Here is a 14,960-nt window from a genome sequence, read left to right as displayed (position 1 = left end):
TTCTTCACTTACTAGAGCAGCAGCATCTTTTCTGTTGGTTAATATGTGAAAAAGAACCACACCCAAAATCTTGCCATGCTTTCTACCCACTGTGCAGCAGAAATTCTTTCTATATCTAGAAGATTAATATCAACATCAAGCTTTTTCTGGGGATTTTGTCAGAGACTGCAGGTTTAAACTCACATTTTCTCTTTTGTTTATCTGATTTTTATAAGCTGGCAGGTTCATCATCACTACTTTATTCTGTGTCCTAAAAATCAAAAATATAAAGAAAATTTTATGTATTCCTATGGGCTATGTAAAGAAAAAACAGTTTGTCTGGGGATAAGTGCAGACTCAGACAAACATAGAGAGGGACACACACAGAGATAATGTTTTCAAGTAGGAAAGAAATGTGCAAGTTGTATTGTGATGAACACTTCTGACAATCACATATGTATATCTTTTTTTCACTGCATGGTTAAATTGTGAAGCAGCAAATGGTCTAAGCTTTCTGATTTATATCCTCACTCGTGATCTTCATGTCACTTGCATGCTTTTTCTTTACAGCTATAAGTATTTTGCAGGACTAGAAACATGTGGTCCTCCAGGCATTGTGGAACTAAAACTCCCATTAGTGCCTGTCAGCACTACCAATGGTGGGAGTTAAGTCCTGCAACATTTAGAAGGCTACATGTTTTACATCTCTGATGATGAAGACATGTTTGAAATTAGATACAGATGGAAGTTGATTGAGATTTTTCTCTCATTTTCTGGGCATGTGGAATGGTATGAAGATGCACCTTTACCAAAACCTTCAAAACTAGATCATATTCTTGACTGAACTGATTTTGGGGTTGGAAAACAGTTGTCAACAGGTTAAATTAGCTAAAGATACTGTAAATTTGGTTGGTTTTGTTTCCACTTGCGGTGCTTGCTCATTTTGTTAGATTTCTTAAACACTTCATCAAGTGTTTCTTTTCTATGTCAGATCAGACCAAAGATTGAAACATAAAAAATGAACTATGTCTGCAGACCTGTACCCACTTATATGAATATAAGCCTCATATAACTCAGTAGTTTTTACTTCTGGATAAAAATGTATTGGATTGTACTGCTAGTTTTGACTTTTAGTACTACATAAAAGATCACATATTAACACAGTGCATGAAACATGACATATATTGGAAAAACTTTAAAAGGCATCAGAAAGAGGAACTAAAATCAAACCATATACAATTTAAAAATATATATTTAAAAGCCTGGAAGAACAGAAAAATCTTAGTTTGGTACTAGCTATAGTTTGCATCACATTGTGACTGGGATGAGCTGGTGAGTCTTGCCTTTGAGTATGAAGTTCTTCTTGCTGACCCTACTTGTATGACTGTATGACTCAATGACTGTATTACTGTATTTCTTTTCCAAAAGGTATCTGGCATTGCTACTGGGAATATCACCACCTTCGAGGAATACCTGGCTCTGATCTTACTATCTATGATATAGGATTCCAAACAGACTTCAGGGTATATCTGCAACTGAGGCAAACATGGTTAGCATTTAGTAAGTGGATTTTATGGAAAAAGTCTACATTGTGAGACCCAGTATATATTTATCTGTTCAAATTTTTGTATTATTTTTGACAGTTTGAAATTAACACTAAGTTATACAGCTTTACTATGATTTCGTATACCTTAAACTTCCAAGGTCCAGGAACTGCGCACACACACACACACACACACACACACACACACACACCGCCCCCCATTGGACCTTAGAGACCTCTCCACACTGCCCCATTTCTGAAGTTTTCTGGGTGGGAGAAACTGATCTGAAAACAGTCCAGGGTGAACAAAATTGTCCCCCATGCCCACATAGCGTAAAAGGACCCATTTTCAGTACTAAAAGGTGGGTGACAGGATACAGAGGTTCTGGGGGGCCACCAAAAAGGGCTTGAGACCACACGGGGACCTATCCCCATCCTTCTTCTAGCTTAAACTTTATTGTGCTTAATTTGTGGACTGAAAGCCAGCGGTTAAGAATGTCTTATAAGAAATGCCTTTTAGTGGAAGAAATGGTATGAAAACCCCATGTATGTGATCAGGAGTGATGACTACAAATGTTTTATATCACTGTCAAACGGGCATGTAGAATCATGGCTTTCCATTATGAAAAGCTGGATGTGGAAGAGGTTTAGTGTAGAAAACATTTACAATGTTAGGAATTACTAGATCTGAGACAGCCCTGAAGTTTGTTTGCAGTGGCATGGCTCTGCAATCCAGAGTGACAAAGAGGCAGCCATCTCTGAGAAGGAATGTAGCCAAACATACCTGGGATGCCAGTTTTACAGTATGAGGCAGGAAGGAGGAAGCAGAGGTTCCATTCCATTTTCTTTTGATGCTGGTGCCTTCTTCCCAGCAGCCCACACAATTTTCATGGGCCCTCTGGGGTGGCAGGAATACCTACCAGTTAGATTTGATGCAGTTATTCCATTGGTGAGACTTTTCAAGAGAGGGTGAGGTTTTCAGCCGGTTCAGTTTCGACATTCATTCCACCCTCCCTCTCGTTGTTTGTGGGTAAAATGCCAGTGATCATTTATATTTGTCACAACATTTGGAGGCAGTGTGATATGGGACTGGATCCAGTTTGAGGGCAGATGAGGTTGTGTGCCAGTCATACCCTGGACAAGTTCCCTTAGGGGACCTTGGGGGTGAAGGCAATGTGAGTCATGTCCAGCATAGTAGTGGAAAACTCACCTTGTTCTCAGGTGACATGGATCCCCACAGAGGCTTTTACACAGGTGACATCCCATTTCTTTCACTCAGTGGCACCCAGCATGCAGCCAGGGTTTGACTATTGGACCACAGCTGATGTGGGGGTCCAGTCCCACATAGTCTATGCCTTCAGTAGCTGTAAATACAAATTCTGGCCTTTTATATCCCAACCCATGCTTGTACAGTTTGCAATTTGTATTGTGCATTTCTTGATACAGTCAGCTGACTAATCAATAAGCTTGTTGTTGCTTGTACATGTGTTCACCTGCCAAAGCTCTGCCCTCCTTGCTTTGCTGCTGGACACTGCAATTTATGTAATATATGCACTTCCTAGTAAGCAGCTACAATTTGTCTCCATTGTCTTAGATTAGGAAGAGGCTACAAAACAAGTGTGTGCTCTAGCAGCTCTGCTTAATAAATAAAACACCATAGTTGAATTTAGATTCATATCTTCCATATTTTCAATGTGGCAGTGTTTTTCTAGCCCATGTAGAGATTCTGTTGTGCATTTCTTCCAAGTGGAAGATATAAATCATCAACTTCAATATTTATAAACTCAATCCTTGATAATGACAATAGGTTCTTGATATTCATCTCCCCTGAAGGCATTTGCACAATTGTTTTCAAACTTCAATCAGCAAATCCGGCTTAGAAACTGACTGTCTGTCTGTCTGTCTGTCTGTCTGTCTGTCTGTAGAATATACCAACTTCATGAGCCTTCATAAAATCTCTGAAATCATGTTGGTGGCAATTGAAACATGAGGATGCCTCCTGGGAGACCATTTGTTTCTAGAGAAAATGAGAAAGTTGCTAAGAGAAATTTGCATAAAGCATTTTCCACATGATTATTGGCCCTGTTGTGCAATTTTCTGCTTTTGCACTTTCTGCTCACATAGATTGTTTTCAGATGCATCAGACACTGATCAGGGTTTGATTATACAAAATGAAGGGTATATGAATGATTGATTATAAAGCCACCATCCATCAATTTTTATGTAAAATTGTTCATTGTAAATTTTAGTCTGCTTCATGTATAGGAACTGGAGAAGATGTTTAAACTAGAAGGCTGTTCTTTGGTGATTAAAGAGAGTGGGAACATTATGAATAGATTCCTTATTATGTACACTATTGACAGGGTTTGAATCCCCTCTCACCCACTGAAGCCCAGTGGGTGATCTTGGACAAGTCATTCTCTCCTAGCCTCAGAGGAAGGCAATGGCAAACCTCCTCTGAATAAACCTTGCCAAGAAAGAGTTGTATTAGGGTCACCATAAGTGCAAAAACAATTTGAAGGGGCACAACCACAAGAATAAATATACTGAAAACTAACAACACTAAAATGTGAACATGAACATTTTTCAGCATGGTTTTGCAAAATATTCATAAAAATAGTCAGTAAATGATGAGTATTATCATCAGTTTGTTTGATTAATACTTTCTGTTGCTAGATTAACTTCAGCATAACAGTCCTCTAACAGAGTAAATGTTGCACACACAAAAAATGGGTAGAGGATAGTTCAGGCTTTATTGAAAAGCCATGTTTTGAAAATAAAAATAGTTTTGCGTCCCACTTATTTTGTATTGCATCTTTAAATATGCCCCCCTTATAAAGATACTGTATTATGGTCTGGGCTGCACTATAGGCCATGCTGGCTGAAGATTATGGAAAATGCAGCCTTATAGGACACTAGATTGGGGAATAGCTTCTTTTAACAGATTTATTATAGGAGCTTCTCCCCATTATCCAGAAAACTGATTCTGCAAAAGTAGGTCTAATTGAAATCCTATAAATACATAGAATGTGTGAATTTGGAGTCACATGAATATACACTAAATATGTGGCCACAAATTGACGCATAAATATTGCACTCATCTCTGAAGAAGTTCATCAAGTTACAAATGTTATTATAAAATCCATTTTCCATGGAAAGGTCTTTAAATTATTTGCTAAGCAATCATTTTTCCAAATCCTTTTCTTTGATTTCTACCAAGAATAGGCTGAATTTGACTCTCATATCAGACTGTTCTCAGTTTCCAATAAGCTTCGTGTTTATCCTAGAATTGTTTTTGAATGACAGTGGGATAATAGAGGTCGCAGAGAGACATTTCTTTTAAGACATCAGTTCCATTCATCTTCACCAAATAGTATACACTAAAATAGCTGGAAAAGGCAACCATTGAATAATTATCGTCTAATCATAAAGAAACATTTCTTCAAATAGAATACATTAAGCCTAAATGGCATTTAAAGCAAAATACTGCATTTAATTGCTTTGTTTTAAGACAAATGACCTTCTTCATAAACACTTCAGTACACTGTAATACTCATCAAGAGTCAAGATTATACACACAAAATTATACAAATATTATGATTATAAGAGAACACTTTCTGGCTGGTATCCTGCTCCCTGAAGCATTTATGAAATCTGTGACATCTGCGAGATTACTGTAGTCTAGAGTATCTTGTAGCAGTGAAGCACAACCCTGCCCATGCAGTGGGAGATGAGAAAATTCAACTATAATGAACTGATGACTAACCACCTCATATCTCCAAATGTTAAAGGAGCTATCCAAGGTGCTAGACTCCAAGGTGTAGGGTTAGTTCCTTTAAAATTCAGGCTGAATGGATTTGGAATTCACAACTCAAGAGTGAAATAGACTGCCCTTTGCGCCACTGTCTGGGCTGCTTCACAGTATGGCGTTTTGATGCCTCACACTCTGAAGCTACCCAGAAGCAAGATTCCACCTATCTGGCTGCCCACACATGAATTGGCTTCTGGGTGTCATGGAAGAGCCACTAAAGGTGGCTTTTTGGGGACTGAAAAAAGAGTGATTGAAAACCACTCCTATTTTAGCCAGCGCCACAGTGGATTGGGGCCGCAGCGTGTGGCTGCCATGGCCCTAATCCATCTTCAAGTGGGGCAGCTTCACGCTGCCCAGTTGGGGCCATCTGTTTTGGCCCTCACTGGCCACGTATGCTTTTTTCTTTTTAAAAGGTGCTCTGTTGCTGTTTTTTTACTATACTTTATAACACTGGTAATAAAGACAAAATAGTATGCATGGTTGTGATGAGTAACAATGCCATTTTTGTTTAATACAACTTAAGTATATGTATATTATTTCACTTTTTACTCTGTAGCTTATAAATATTTGCAAGTTTTGTGTTTTTATTGAATATCAAGACAAACTATACAAAATGATATTGTAGCACATTTGGGACTAACTGAGAGAAAGATGTTCATAGCACAAACTTTTGTAGACTGAGACTTCTTCACCAGATGCATGGAGTGAAGTGCCTTTGGATAGACATTTACGTCCCTAAATGAACAGGTTGTGTGTGTGTGAATAGTAACAGAAATGCAAAACCTGCAGGTATGGTGTAAGGGTGACAAGTTCAGTTTCTAAATGTACATAAACCAGACATTGGGAATGGGAATAAACAGTTTCAGAACATTTCAGTTTTCCTGGATATTTCATCTTGGACATCAGAACAACAGTCCTTGAACAAAAACAAAACAGAACAGAACAAAAACTTCAAAGGGAGATTGGAAAGAGAAACAACAGAATTGGGGTTGTGTATTCACAAACTCTAGTTCATCGACAGTGGGTTAAACAGAGACAGTGGTTTCCTGGAACACCATACATATTAGAACATTAGTTAATACTCCAGCCTCATGAGGGCTGTCTTGCCCATTTTATCACATCTCCTTTCTAGTTCCCAGCCACCAGTATTCTAAGAGCTCTCTCTAATATTCATATGGGTATCTACTCGTCTTGACTTTAGGCAGTATCTTTCCTCCCATCTCTCCCCCACAAATGTTAAAACTGAACACGGCTATATCTTTGAATTCTTAGACAAAGTATGGCATCACTATAGATCACCATCTTCCTTCACACAGTGTCTCTATCTTTCTCTAAGGGTGTATTAAGACTGATTAAAAAGACCAGAAAATCCCAGTTTTTGTTCCTGTTCTTTCCAATTTTATTTTATTTTGGAGATCCATACATGTTTTATTCATCTCAGAATATTTTCTGTCAGTTACCAGTATGATCAGAGACTATGTACCAGGTCTCCAGATCAGTTTGTTTTAACCCAATATAAAATTGGAAAGAACAGGAACAAAAACTAGGACTCTTCAGTCAGTCTAGATGTACCCTCTGTCTCAGATCCTTTCCCCACATCATTCCAACAGAAGCTTCCACTCTCACTCTTTCATTATATCCCTATGCAAGTTTCACTTAACCTAATAGTCTGTATCTGTCACTGAGTCGTCATGCATAGCTGACCATGCTTACTGTCCAGTGTTCTAATGAAGAAACACAAAAGTATATTTACAGTTTTATGTAACATCACAGCTAGTAACTTAGAGGCAATGGGCTGCTTTGATATATGATGACAAACTTACTTTTCTTGCTTTCAGTGATACTGCTTTGCATAGTGGAAGTTGTCATTATACTGATGTTAATATTTCTGAGAAATCGGATCCGGATTGCCATTGCCCTTTTGAAGGAAGGTAGCAGGTAAATATATTGGGGAGAATATCTCAAAGTATAATTGAACTTCTCATGCTTGCTTCATTTTGGAAACTTTTTATGTTCTTCATTCCTTATATATTAATATACACTTTGGTTCTTATATTTACCTGTGGGTGAAAGAGCAAGATAAGCCCTGCCCTTTCATCAAGTGTGTAAATGAGGTCTATTCATACAAATGCCCAATTGTGTGTTTGTATTTCACTCCTACAAGAGTGAAACCTCGTCATTCTGTGAGGTTATTATGGTGTAACTGTTGTTGACAACCACAGATCTAACTAAGATGAAAATGCTCCTGACCAAAGCAGCTACCTCAAATCCTAGAGCAAATCTGGGTTAAGGAGTGTTCCCCATTATCAGATCCTATTTAAACTAGGTAAACTGATTTTAAACAGGCAAACATCCTCTAAAGCAGTGGTCCCCAAACGGTGCTCTTTAAGAGATTTTGGTCCAGCTCCCAGAAGCATTAGCCATATTGGCCAACAGTCTGGGACTCTGGGAACTGAAGTCCAAAATCCCTTAAAGAGCACAGTTTGGGGACCACTGCTCTAGGACAAGAGAACCAGCAGTCCTCCTCTCTTTTCTCATATGAACTGAATTGCAGTTTCCAAAAATTGACCAAGTTTTTTTAATCAAGACTGATAGTTTTGGATAACCTATGAGTGAAAGGTACAATTGTGCATCATCCGTGTATTATTGGTACCACATTCCAGGAGTTACTGTTTATGCAATTCATAAAACCTCCTTCCTTTGCTCTCTCCACCCCCTACAGTCAGAGGAGCTGTTTGAAAAATAGCACTGGGGTTGATGGTTTCCCAGCACAGGGTCCTGCAGTGAGGATTCTACTGGTGCATGAATGAACATCTAGAGTTGGTCACAGAGCTGGGATTTTGACAGTCTCAGCCAGCTGCTTTATACAAATAATTATCACTACAGGCAGCAGAACATAATCCAGAAAGTCATGTAGAAGAACTCCCAAAATGTGGCAGAGAAGTCACCCACTGACACCCAAGTGTACACCGTAGGATAATCAGTGGGTCTCAGTATTAGGAAGTAGTTGTTGTTCAAACATTTCCTTGTATTCAAGACAGTTATTGTCATGTAAGCAATTTTATTTTTATAGTGAATTAAGTGAGCCATTCTAACCAAGTACTCAGGCTCACTTCCTGGGAGGTTGCGACTATGAATGAAAACAGATTTTGTCCCAGTAGAAAGCTGTGGAGGAGTAACCAAGCATGTATATTTCTTGAGTCTATTGTCATAAACAATAGACAGTACTTCATCAATGCTAGTATATGAATATGTGCCTGTACCTTTTGCTCAGAGCCTGTTTTCTCTCAAGCCACTAATGTCAAAATATGGAGACTTGTATGGAATAAAGGAGCTCTGCAGTTTCAATACGTAGTAGTCTCTTTTTATTAAAGCTATAAACATGGGGATCAGCAGTTATTTGTTGCAGCTCTAGACTGCACTGTATAATTTTAGCCTTTTCATTACAGTTCAGAACCACTTTATAAAATAAGATGCTTTTATTCAAATATGTGCCAAACAGAAACACTCCTGAAACTTCATAAACTTCCTGGTGGGAGGTAATAATGCCTTATAGTTCTGCAGCTATATTTAAAGGTCACTTGAGGGCAATACTTTCCGATATTCATGCAGACTGCATGAAAAGAAGCACTGCGTGTAATTATAATGAACTCAACAGACTGTACCCCATAGTCAAAATCTTGAAAAATATGTTGCTGATGATTGAGAACTAAATAATTTTCCCCAGCTCAGTTTAACTATACTTTTCAGTGAATTGGCAGTTTATATTAGCAATAAAGCACTTGCAATCTATAGCTAGAACAGTTAACAAGCAGTTTGTTAGAGTAAACTGTCTGTGACTTCACCATCAACCAACAGGTCTATCATTAATGCTTGAAAACCACTGATTTGTGGTGATTATTTCATAAGTATCATAAGGTGATACTTTTCTTCAATGAATCTAATGATATTCAAGGGGTTTCAAGCACAAGTCATGATTTGCCAATGCAGAAGGGTTATTTAACCCAATGCTTAATTTGAACCAATTTCAGCATTGGACTATAGAAAGTAATGATAAAGAAAATCATGTACAGAGTCCATTTTCCTTATGAATAAAAGCTACATTGAAATACTACTTTGTAGGTGAATGTGTCTAAAATATTGGAACACATATACATTGCTACATGTGTGTTGTTCTTCCCACCTTTCCCTTTCATAAAATAAAATCAGAGCCAACATGGTGGCGTGGTCTGAGTGTTGGACTATGACTCTGGAGACCAGGGTTTGAATCCCCACTCAGCCATGGAAATCCACTGGGTGCTTTTGGACATGTCACCTTTTCTCATCCTCAGAGGAAGGCAAAAGCAAACCCTCCAGAACAAATTTTGCCAAGAAAACCTTATAATAAGTGTGCCTTGGGGTTACCATAACTTAGAAATGACTTGAAGGCATACAGCAACAAATAATAAAATCAAGCTGTCACATAGCTGTTTACAGTTTTGATTGAGCTTCAACAGTCTCAGTCCAGAGCATCCTTGCCATTGGTCATGTACCTATAGCCTCCTTTCAAGGAAAAGATCCATCCATTGGCCAACATGGCCCTTCCAGTGTTGAGGATGGCAGGCTGTAGACCTGGACACTGGGTAGGGGGTAAGCCACTTCTCAGTTGGGGCCCTGAGCTGGCAAGATGACTCTGAACTTTTCCCCAAATCTATTTTGTATTAAATACCATGCATAGATCAGAGGAAGTCTACATTCTGGTCTTTCCACACTGCACTGTCTTGAGGTTAACCAGCAGTGGACTGGAAGATATTGCTGAGTCAATGGTGTAGCTAGTCCTCAAGCCATATTGCTTCTATGATACTGTATTCTTCTTTTGTTGTATGATTGGGACTAGAGCTTGGGAAAGTTAATTACTGCTTCAACCAACCTAATGCATCTGCTGTTTGGAGTTTAAGAACAGAGTGTTTTAATTGATTTCAACTAAGGTAGAGTTCTGCCATCAGTTTCTTAGGAAACTTCACACTGCAACAGATCATTTCCTACAGTCCTTTCTTTGGATGCAAAAATGGGGTACATTTGACTTCTATAAGCATTCCAGTAGAGAACAGACTCTACTGCATTCAGAGGGATTTTTTTAGCACCTCTGAGACTGACTGAGTAAAAAAAGTTGTAGCATAAGCTTTTGTAGACTTGGTCTACTTCCTCAGATGTCTACAAAAGCTTATGCTACAATGTCCTTTGCTCAATTAGTCTCAAAGGTGTCACAAAATCCTTTTGCATACTGATGTTCCAGACTACCATGGCTTTGTTTCTAGACTCTACAGCAGTATTTTGTAGATTATTCCACTGTCAGGCGGCAAATAGAATCAGATTCATGTTGTCACCTTCAAAATATGGGCATGCCAAACACAGAAAGGGATGCCTGTGGGAAGAACAAAAGAAGTATATAGTGATGACAGAGGTGGTAGCTGTAGGATGAGTAAGAAAATATGGAAGCAAAATTATTAGAGTTCAAACCAAATGCTGCAGTATCAAAAAATCAATGTCTTTTGTAGAATGCTTTTAAAATGTTCATCTAAAAACAATAAGCAAATAAAAGTATTAAAAGGATGTCATTAACTTGTCATTCTTTAGTACTGTCTTATATTATTAGATAATGGAAGAAGTATCAGACTTGGAGAGACTGCAACAGAAAATTATGAAGAGCAATAACATGGAGCCCTGTGCTAATCATGATAAAGTAAAAAACAGGAAGGAAAATAGCAGTAAGAAATATTTTATGAAGGGATATATCATGCACAATAGAACAAACAAAAAGAGTGGAAAAGTCTCAAAGGTTAAAGAAGCATGTAAATGTGTGACCTGAGCTTTAATATTTCTTGTTTGCACATCTTTCTTTCTTCCAGGGCCATTGGCTACATCATGTCTACACTGTTCTATCCAATCATCACTTTTATTCTCATTGCAATTTGCATTTCTTACTGGGCTGTGACAGCTGTGTATCCTTCTTTGACTCCAAATGTACATGAGGATCGTCTCACCTTCTCCATTCTGTACTTTATTGCGAAAGCAGAAGTGCTCAAAATGCTCCCTTGCCTTCACAAGAAGCTATGTTGTGTGTGTTTTTTTTTAATTTGCAAGGCAGATATATGTTTACTTCTGCATAGTCTTCCTAAGGCTGCATCTCCACTTCAGAAATACTTCAGTTTGACTCTGCTTTAACTGTCTTAACTCAGTGCTATGGAATTCTGGGACTTGTAGTTTTATCAGATATTTAGCCTTCTCTGTCAGAGAACTCTGACCCTGCAACAAACTATGTAAAAATCCCAGGATTCCATAGGATAGAGCCATGGCAGTTAAAGTTATGTCAAATTGCATTATTCCTACAGTGCAGATGCAGCCTGAGTCTCCACTGCAAGCCTAGCTATGGAGCCCTGGTGGCGCAGTGGTTAAATGCCTGTACTGCAGCCATTCACTCAAAACCACAAGGTTGCGAGTTCAAGACCAGCAAAAGGGCCCAAGCTCGACTCAGGCTTGCATCCTTCCGAGGTCGCTAAAATGAGTACCCAGACTGTTGGGGGCAAATTAGCTTACTTGCTAATTAGCTTACTTGCTGTTCACCGCTATGATCTTTGGAATAGCGGTATATAAATAAAACAAATTATTATTATTATTATTAGCAAGAGCTGAGGAAGAGGAGCTAGCAACAAATTCTGAGTGAAAGCCTCATGGAAAATCCCAAATATGGATTACTGAGATGAATAAAATGATTTTCTGTAAAAATGCCATGGAAGATTAATACTGATAGGTTTCCCCCACCATTCCAAGGATCATCTGGAGATGTATTTTTATTTTATTGTTCTGTATTTGCCCAGTATCTTTCCCTCTGGTGTCCGTATATGAGGTCATTAAATCATATTGTTTCCTTGTCCATTACCCCCACGGCTCCCATTGTTAGTAAGCAAAAGGGTGACAGTATTTTATTCTCTTGGTGAAATGCTTGCAGTCATAACCAAATAGGGTTATAGAAAGTGCATCAACATTGTGGAATGATAAATGCTAGACATGGAAGGGCAGAAATTAAGCATATTCTCTGGGGGATTTCCTATTAGTGCCAAATGTCATTTGCTGTGCCTCTTAGTCTGGAAAGAAGCCTGTGATTCTGTTTCCTACTTAACCCAATTAAATCAAGCTTCCTGGCTACATCAGGGGAACCTGTGTACAAAGTCATGGCTAATCAGAGCCTGTGCAAGTATGCAAATCTGACCTGTTACCCAGAGGTAAGCATGCTTAATTCCTTTCTTGTAAAAACCTTGTGTAAATCCTAGCTTTTTCATTAATGGCCTCTGTGTTGGCATTGGCAGTATAGAAGCAATCTCTGTGTTCTTTCTGTTAGAAGAGGACATAGGCAAAGCTCTGATCCTATATTAATCTTTTACGTTATATACTTGACTATATTGAACTGTAGGCCTCAACAGACTGGCATAAAGAGCTGGCCCCGGGGCGGAGTGGGGGCATGGCATCCACAATCTGGCCATCCAGATGCCGCCTCCATGCCGCCCAGCTGACCAGATGGTGGGTGGCGTCACACCACTTCTTCGGTACAGTGCTTACATGTGCTGGGCTGAAGAAGTGGCGAAAAGCCACTGCCACCATGGCTAGGGCACCCTTTCCACTGCATAAAAAGAAGCCACTTTTTGTGATTCCTTTTTGTGCCACAGAAATGCCAGATCAGGGCTGTGGCATGTAGTTGCTGCAGCCCTGATCCAGCAAAAAAGAGGTGGCTGCAGGCCACCCTTTAGGGGCGATCTGTTCAGGCCCTCTGTTCGGTTTACTTCTGAGTAGACATGTTTAGAATTGCACAGTCAGTGATTTTATCAGCTCTATTAGAGGCCTTCTGGGGCACTTGTGTTTAGCTAGGACAGGAGATAGGGCAGTGGGCAGGAAAATCCATGGGGGCATATCTTCAAATCTGTTTAAGACTGATGGAAAAATGTGTGGCTCTCTAGAGGATGTTGGGCTTCAGCTCCCATCAACACTAGCCAGGATAGCCAATGACAATAGATGGCAGTAGCTGTAGTCCAGATATAATTTGCTCACTCCTGATTTGGGACTATGCCCAAAAAAATTACCAGTCTGGATTTAGTGATGTGTTAATGATTTAGAATTTCTCAGATTTTTTAAAATAAATCTCTGTTGTTGATGAACTTTTCTCTTGTCAATAAACAGACTTTCAACACAACTAATGTAACCAAGCTATGCCCAGGAGCCCAGTGCACCTTTGCTTTCTATGGAGGAGAAAGCCTGTACCACAGATACATCTTAGTCCTTCAGATCTTCAATGTTTTTGTCTTTCTTTGGCTGGTCAATTTTGCTATTGCACTGGGCCAGTGTACTCTTGCTGGTGCCTTTGCCTCTTATTACTGGGCTTTTAGGAAACCTGCTGACATCCCAACATGTCCTCTCTTTGCATCATTTGGACGAGCAATACGGTAGGTTAAAAATTGTGGTTGCTAATTTCAGAAATGTACTCTAAGAGTTGCATAGTCAAAACTATTGCAGTGTGATGGATTCAGGTTCAACCATTGTAGTTTCTCTGGCTAAATCCTACTGTTACTCCCAAACAGAGTAGATTCATTGACTCAGTTGAATGATGAATCAACACCTATGTAAACCATCCATCATTATATTTATGGGTATATCTACACTGCAGAAATAATGTAGTTTGGCACAACTTTAGCTGTCATGGTTACCTCTTACAGAATCCTGGGATTTGTATTTTTGTGAGGCACCAGCAGTCTTTGGAAGCGAAGGCTAAAGATCTTGTAAACCTAAAACTCCCAGGATTCCATAGGATGGAGCTACATCACTTAAAGTGGGGTCATACTGCATTATGTCTACAGTGCAGATGCACCCTAAATGCCATCTGTCTCCAAGGCTGGAACTTAAGGTGTCTTACCAAAAGGGAGAGAATACAATGAAACACATACATTTAAAACATACAAGATTAAAACAATATTAAATAACAGCAGAATTAAAACCAATTAAAATCTTACCTTAAAACAGATTTAAAATAGGACAACACTATGGGCCCATTCCCACTTACAAAATAATCCAGTTCGAAACTAGATTATTTTGAAAGCGAATTCTCTCCCAGGCTGTTTACTCCCTTTTTACTCCCCTTTGTTGTTCACATTAAGGGGAGAAAAGAGAAAAAACGGCCAAAGAGAGAATGGGTGGAGGAGGAAAGAAAAGGGGGGAAAAACCTTCCCTCTTTCTTTCTTTCTTTCTTTCTTTCTTTCTTTCTTTCTTTCTTTCTTTCCTCCTCCCCCCTTCCCTCCCTCCCTCCCTCCCTCCCTCTGCTGGCCAGCCTGCCTAGCTGAGTGCTGCTGGTGGATGGGTCCCAATTCTGGTGGCAGTGGCAGCTGTAGCTCTCAGGGCTTGGGGCTGGCCCTCTATTCCGGTCCTCCTCCTCCTCCTCCAGGCCGGACCTTTATTGCTGCCCAGCCTCTTTCTCCAGGAGTTCTTTGCCCTGGGCGGAAAGAGAGAGGCAGACATACAGGCAGGGAGGATCGGCCTGGAGGAGGAGGACCAGAGGAGACAACTGCCGCTGCTGCTGCCGGACCACCAGCACCAAGCCAGGTA

At 39.6% G+C, this 14,960-nt stretch overlaps 1 protein-coding gene across 2 annotated transcripts in view; it reads left to right on the top strand.

Annotated features, from left to right (window-relative positions):
* The window catches only part of LOC149316427 (choline transporter-like protein 5), a 231,355-nt gene that overhangs the window by 198,946 nt on the left and 17,449 nt on the right, over positions 1–14,960 (top strand). For both annotated transcript variants that reach the window (XM_089515462.1, XM_089515463.1), the window contains exons 11-15: positions 1,408–1,539; positions 7,172–7,271; positions 11,222–11,314; positions 12,508–12,595; positions 13,545–13,807. In XM_089515462.1, the coding sequence (XP_089371588.1) occupies positions 1,408–1,539; positions 7,172–7,271; positions 11,222–11,314; positions 12,508–12,595; positions 13,545–13,807 (676 nt within the window). The remainder of the gene's footprint in view (positions 1–1,407; positions 1,540–7,171; positions 7,272–11,221; positions 11,315–12,507; positions 12,596–13,544; positions 13,808–14,960) is intronic.

The sequence above is a fragment of the Sceloporus occidentalis genome, unplaced genomic scaffold (assembly GCF_023333645.1).
Source record: "Sceloporus occidentalis isolate IW3139 unplaced genomic scaffold, rSceOcc1.0.p SCAF_3, whole genome shotgun sequence".
NCBI lineage: Eukaryota > Metazoa > Chordata > Lepidosauria > Squamata > Phrynosomatidae > Sceloporus > Sceloporus occidentalis.
The sequence above is the reverse complement of the archived record's forward strand: the minus strand, read 5'-3'. Positions and strand labels throughout refer to the sequence as shown.